We start from the raw sequence: 6,475 nt of genomic DNA on the forward strand, positions 1-6,475 counted from the left end.
GGGCTGGTTGGCCTTTGTTAACCAGAGAGGGCGAGGCCTTAGGGATTTTCGCTGCGGGCTTCATTGAGCGGTGTTTGGTAACCAGACTGGGGTCGAGATGTCCTACGTCCCGGGCCAGCCGGTCACCGCCGTGGTGGTGAGTGGTCTCGCGCGGGCTCCTCCTCCTCTTGGCTTGACCCCACTTTGCAGATAGGTAAACTGACACCTCAAACACGTTGGCAAAGCGTCGAGCCCGGGTCTCCTACAAACCCGCAGCCAGAGCTCCGGTTCCCGCTCTGCTGGAGCGGAGCCGCGGTCTTACCCAGCCATGCAACAGAGATGGCTGGGACCCAAGCGCCTCCTGAGGAGCCGGGATCGAGGTCAGACCCCGCGCACCAACGCCGCCGCGTTGGGCTCCTCTCAGCCGGCCGGGGCAGGGAAGATTGAGGAGAAAGGCCCCTGCTATGGGAGTCTGGGAAAGCGCCCACTTCCCGGATCTGTGTCCCCAGCCGGGCAGACGCGGGTGGCGGGCGCCGGCCCCGAAGTCCATGAGTCGCAGCCTCTGGAATGAGGAAGTGCTTCCTCCGCTCCAGCCGGCGCCGCCGCCCAGAGGGAGACTTGCGGGGTGGAGGTGGTCGTGGCCAACATAGCAGCCCCTCCCCCCTCCCCTGCGGCCTTTCCTTCTCAGACCCATCGCCGCCTGGTCCAGAGTGAAGGCTCATACAGCTGGTTCGATCCTGCTCCGAACGTTCCCTGGAACCCCAGCCCTTGGGGCAAAGTCCAGGTCCCCTACCTGGCACTTGGGGCCTGAGGAAACCCTTTGGGGTCAGCTCAGGCCCCTGTCTCCTCCCTTGGCTGGTCTTGGGTGCCAAGTGCTATTAGAATAGGCAAAGTGAGGCTGGGACATTAGACCCAGATACCAATGCCACAGCTGGATGGGGCCTGGAGGCCCACTTTGTGGCTAAGGTGGGGAAATTGAGTCCCAGAGAGAAGTCTGGTCATGCTCAGTCGTGTGAAGAAGCCCTCAGGAAGGAGCCAGGTCTCTGAGAAGAAATGCCTGCTGGACAGGGCACGGGTCAGGTGGAAGTCCCAGTCCTGGGGCCCTGGGACTGGCTGCAGTATCTCAGATGGGCGTGTTGGGGACTCCTGCAGTCAGGTGGTGTGACCAGAGAGCCACTGATAAAGCTGACACGTGAGGGTCAGCTTAGAGCACCAGCTCAGGCCTGGGCTAGGAGGAGACATTGTTGGACCTGCTGACAGCTGTCCTCAGCTTCACCCTGGCTGCACCAGCCTGCCTTTTCCAGCTCTCTAGCTGCCCCAGAGAGAAGGGGTCAGGTTTGCTCCTTAGCTGGAAAAAAGGGGTGCAGGTGGGGAACCAGAGAGGGGCAGTAACCTGCCTGGCCTCACCCAGCACGTCAGTGACGGGGCCTTGTCTCCCAGTCCTAAAGCCTGTACTTCTTTCTGATCTTAAGGGTGAGTCAAAGGTGCGCAAAGGTGTGTGTCAGAGGAGGCAGAGGCAGGCCTGGAGGAGCGCACACGTTTGCGCGTGAGGACCTAGGTCCAGTGGGCCTCAGGTGTCACGCTTCCCGCAACCCCCTTACTGCAGGTCATGACTGGTCCCCGGGCCTTCCTCAAAACCCTAGGGCCATGACCCTCCAATTCTTCTCACACTAGGAACACATCTGAATTTGGTGGGTGGGGTCTGGCCTCTCCCTCTTGTGTCTTGGATCGGGGATGGGGGTGGAAGAGGCTCCTTCCTACCCTGTGCCCTCTCCCATGTAGTTAACATTTTGAGAATGTTAAAACCATTTTGGCCTCTCCTCTGAACTCTGGCTCCATAGGCCTGTCTACCCTCTGGACACCTGCCTGGATGGCTCCTGGCTCTCCAGCTCAGCATGCTCCTTCTCCTCTCGGGTCCCCATCTGGGAGATGGTTGTGTTCAGCCAGGCCAGGTGGCCAGCCAGGAGCTCGCCTTGGCTCCTTTCGGCCATGAACAGTCTGGAGCCTGTTGATCTCACTTCCTAAGTAGCTCATGTCCCCTGGCCTCCACATCCCACCTCTGTGAGACATCTGTTCCCTTACCGACTGCCTGAGTGGTCATTCTAGCATCACACCTGACCATGATCTACCATCAGGCCTGACCCCAGCCCTTCTCCCCAATTTCTGAGAGCTCCAGTGGGCCTAGAATCAAGGCCAGGTGGCCAGAATCCTGGTCAGCCCAATGCCTGGTGCTCCTTTGTGAAGCCCCTCAAGTCCAGATCAAGTCACCTTTTGCTTTGTGTTTTTCTTCTTTCTGTTAAAACTGTCAACTTTTGGGGTGGGGCAGTCGGTCTGGCTCCCAGCATCTGGTGACTAGAGGGTGGCTGCTGAGGGCTTTGAAAGGAGCTTGGCACAGATGGGGACCACAACCTCAGAGTATGGTGGGAGAGCCCTAGGCCCCTCCTCCACCTCCTCCACTGCACAAGAGCAGGGCCTGGGGCTTAGGGAGACCCCCCCCTCCCTCTGGGCCAGTCTCCTGGGCCCGCACTCCCTAGCATTCCTGACCTGGGCTCAACCTCATCTCACCTCCCAGTTCCGGTCCTGCGCTGTACACTCCGGTCTCACGGACGTGTATCCATAGCACCTTCAAGCCTCTGCTCCTGTTCCTTTGGCCATGACAGCCTTCCTCCTTTCTGTGCGAGTTTGATCTCTGCTTTTCCCGAGCATCTCCGGGCTTGCCCTTGGCAGGGTTGGCTCAGCAATCCGAGCTGCCTCAGCAGCGTGCCTGCATTTTTTTTCAGGGCCTGATCTCTCCTGCCCTGTGTGGTCCCTCCCCTGGGACATAGGCCCTCCTTCAGAGCAGCCAAAGCACCCTGGCTCTTGGGCCAGGAGGGGCTTAGCATGTGTTGAGAAGGCTGGTGCCTGAGACAGAGGAAGCTGGGAGAGGTTGGGACTGAGGGTTGTGTGGGTGGGGTGATGTGGCTGAGTTATGAGTCTCAACCCCCGAGCCTGCCAGGCTGGTGACCAGCTGGATTCCTGAAGGAGGCCCTGGGCCCCACCCCCGTGGCATGGCTCTGAGCCTACCCAGCCGCCTGAGGCTGCTGCAGGGGACACAGACCACATTTGCTCTCCATACCCACTCATCCCCAACTCGTTTTTTATCTTTGCCAGCAAAGAGTTGAAATTCACAAGTTGCGTCAAGGTGAGAACTTAATCCTGGGCTTCAGCATTGGAGGTGGAATTGACCAGGATCCCTCCCAGAATCCTTTCTCAGAAGATAAGACGGACAAGGTGAGGAGGACTAGGGTCTGGGGACCTCTCTGTGGGGCACAGAGGCCTGAGATGGTAGGTCTCTGTTTCCCGGGCCTTTGTGGAAGGAGCAGACCTCATCTCTCTCAAACGGTCCTAAGAAGGTCCAAGAAATGATCTGGTGGGAATAAGTAGGGGTGGGCCTCCCAGCCCTCCCAGCACTAGGAAGCCCTACTCAGACGGAGCCCAGGAGGCTAGCAGCAGGGGCTGTAGCATCCATGGGGCTGCTCTACTTCCCCCTTGGCTGTTCGACACAGATTGTGCTGGGGGATACTGGGTGTGGGACAGACAGACGGCTAGGAGTATGCCATGCTGGGCTTTGCTCTGTGGATAAGAGGCCAGTCCAGTGACCCCAGTGCTTGACTTGGGCTGTCTCTTTCCAGGGTATTTACGTCACACGGGTATCCGAAGGAGGGCCTGCGGAAATTGCTGGGCTGCAGATTGGGGACAAGATCATGCAGGTAACAGATGTCCCAAAGGAAGAAAACAAGGTTTGGGCCAGAGGGTCTAAAGCACTTGGGGGTGGTAGGGCTGCCCCCGCCTGCCTCCCTGGGCACCTGGGAGAATCACCGAAGTCGTTTTGGAGCCCATACTGGCATCACCCCCAGAGGAGGCTGGCTTTCCGCTGTGTATGCATGTTGAGGGGTGCTTGGCATCGCCCAGCCCGGGCACGTCAGCTTGGAAGACCCAGGCCTCCCAAAGCCCGTCCTACTTTCAGATCCCAGAAGGTGGCGAGCTGAGGTGGGCTGTGTTCTCTCCCTGGGCCAGGTGAACGGCTGGGACATGACCATGGTCACACACGACCAGGCCCGGAAGCGGCTCACCAAGCGCTCGGAGGAGGTGGTGCGTCTGCTGGTGACGCGGCAGTCGCTGCAGAAGGCCGTGCAGCAGTCCATGCTGTCCTAGCAGCCGCCAGGGCCCCCGACTCGTGCCTGCCCGCCCTTTGTACAGCGACACCACTTCCACGCTCTGTCTGCCCCTCGTCCTGGCTTCTGCTCGTTGCTGGGCCCCCGCCTAGAAGGGCAAGAGCTGGTCCCAGAGGCCTGACCTGCCTTCCCCCCTCCCACCATGGGCCCGAAGCTCTGGGACCAGCTCTCTCCCTTGGACACGGAGGATTGGAAACAAGGGCCTGGAGCCGAGCTGGAGTCAGTCCCCAATCTGTGACCAAGGCTTGGTCCCCAGACCCTGCTGCCGGGCCACAGCAGGCGAGCAGGGGGCCCCCCCTTCCTGAGAGCACCATGTAGCTGGGAAACGCAGGGCTGGGCACTGCTCCCCGTGTCTTGGCTCCGCAGTGCCTGTGCCCCATGCTTTTCCCTGTTTCCCAGCGGGGACTCGACTCACTGCCAGAGACGCTATGAAGGTTTGTCCGGATGGAAGCCAGGCAGGCTCACAGCTCACCCCGTTGCACTCCCGTCCCCCAAGGGGTGCGGGCCTTCCCCGGGTTCACCTGCGTACAGGATTCAGATGAGGCTTGAGGCTGACATTTCAGGGCAGTTCTCAGGATTGCCATTTTCCTCTATGCCTTTGGGTTTAACGTTTGTATTTTTTTTAATCACAACTTTGATACAAAGTGTTTTTATCGTACTCTTTGAAGATGTCAGTTCAACTTTCGAATTCGGCTAATTCACATCTGGGAATCACTCTTAGCAAGGGAACCAGCCTTGCTTTGGTTACTGTGGAAAGGGGGCAGTAGGAAGCCACCCCCCGTCTTGTGCCCAATAAACAGTGCTGGAATTCATTCATCAGAGGTCTTTGCTGAGACATGAGGTAGGGATATTTGGGGGTGAATTGTGAGAGAGCTCTGGTTGTAAGGCTGACTGACTTGGCCCCTGCTGCTCTGGACAAAGCCCAACTATCCCCAAGGCCGCTGATGCTGTGCTTGCCCAGGGCCGCCCGCGTGGGAATGTCTGGGAGTACCTTCACTGGAACTGGGCCAGGAACCCCCAACTTCCCTCGCGTAAGCTAGCCTCAGCTCCTATTGGGGAGGGACCTCATGGACACCAAGGGACAACATCCACCCCCTAAGACTCTTAAGAGCATTCAGTTTAGCACAGCCAGGGACGCAGCCCCAAATGTTTCCAGGGGCTGTGACCCGAGGAGATGCGGGGGAGCTGGGGAGCGCTGAGGCCTTTGCTTGGCCCAGCACTGGCTGCATTACCAGCTCTGGGAATTGTTGCCACTCGTGGACCCACCCACCTAGCACTGCCAAGTCAGATTTTTGCAATCTCCCACCTTTAAAGTGTGGTACCCAACCACAGACTGGGTGGCCCAAATAACACAGGCGTGTGGGCTTGGTCAAGCTGCAGTTTCTGCTTTAGGGAAACAAGATCCTAAGTTCTTTGATACTTATACCTGGCTAGAGGATCTGGAAGACTTCCTCCCCCACCCTTCCCCCACGTGCCCTTAAAGACCTCATCCAACCCGTGCTCACCACCACAGCCTGAGTGCTATGCCCTTGGTAATGCAGACAGGGTCCCTGTGGGACCCACCCGGCCCTGAGCAGGTAGGCATCTTGTACCACCCAACAGAGCTCCCCTGATGAAATGCCGGGTCGGCATGCAGCCACCTTGGAATCAGCGAACTTCGAAATCCCACGCGTTTCCTTACACGAGTGACTGAGGCTGTCTCCCTAAGCCCCAAGGACTTGGTTCTGAAGCCAACACCCCTGCCTCCTGCATCTGGCAAATGCTCAATGTGCAGAGGAAATGAATCAGGTTTAATTAAGGACAGAAGCCCCTCATGTGGCTCTCGTGGTTAACAACTACGAGAGTGGACTGGCCAGCTCATGGCAGGCACAAGGCACGTCCTGGGACCCTCCCCTCCCCTCCCCTCCTCCAAAGGAAGGACAAGTGCTTGGAGTGGGAAAGGAGGGGCTTTGGGATCAGGTTGGGCCCATAAGGATTGTGTGAGGTGGTCTTAAGTCCTTATCTGAGGCTCCTGAACAGCCACAAATTGGTGAGTCTCAGGTAGGGGTCTGGGGAGGGAAGGGGGCCTGCCCTCCCCATCAGGGGAGCTGTTTTCACCACCTGGCAAGTCTAACAGGCGTCTAAGGCACAGACTGGTGTGTGTGTGTGTCCTGTACTCCACACTCAGGGTAAGGAGCAGTTGGAGGGGCTTGGGGCCTGACTATGGGTAAGTGGAGACAGGCAGCAGCAGAAGAAAGTAAGCCACTCACTTCCAAAACATCCCTCTGAAAAATCCAAAAGGC

The 6,475-nt window shown here is 58.4% G+C and overlaps 1 protein-coding gene across 1 annotated transcript; it reads left to right on the top strand.

Moving 5' to 3' along the window:
* The first annotated feature begins 45 nt into the window (after positions 1-45).
* Positions 46-5,005, top strand: TAX1BP3 (Tax1 binding protein 3). The gene is made up of 4 exons (XM_079725275.1): positions 46-136; positions 3,130-3,249; positions 3,651-3,728; positions 4,036-5,005. Exons 1-4 carry the CDS (start codon positions 98-100, stop codon positions 4,171-4,173), a joined length of 375 nt encoding a protein of 124 aa, XP_079581401.1. The 5' UTR covers positions 46-97; the 3' UTR covers positions 4,174-5,005.
* The last annotated feature ends 1,470 nt before the right edge of the window (positions 5,006-6,475 follow it).

This window comes from Hyperoodon ampullatus, assembly GCF_949752795.1.
Source record: "Hyperoodon ampullatus genome assembly, chromosome: 19".
In the NCBI taxonomy this organism is placed as follows: domain Eukaryota; kingdom Metazoa; phylum Chordata; class Mammalia; order Artiodactyla; family Ziphiidae; genus Hyperoodon; species Hyperoodon ampullatus.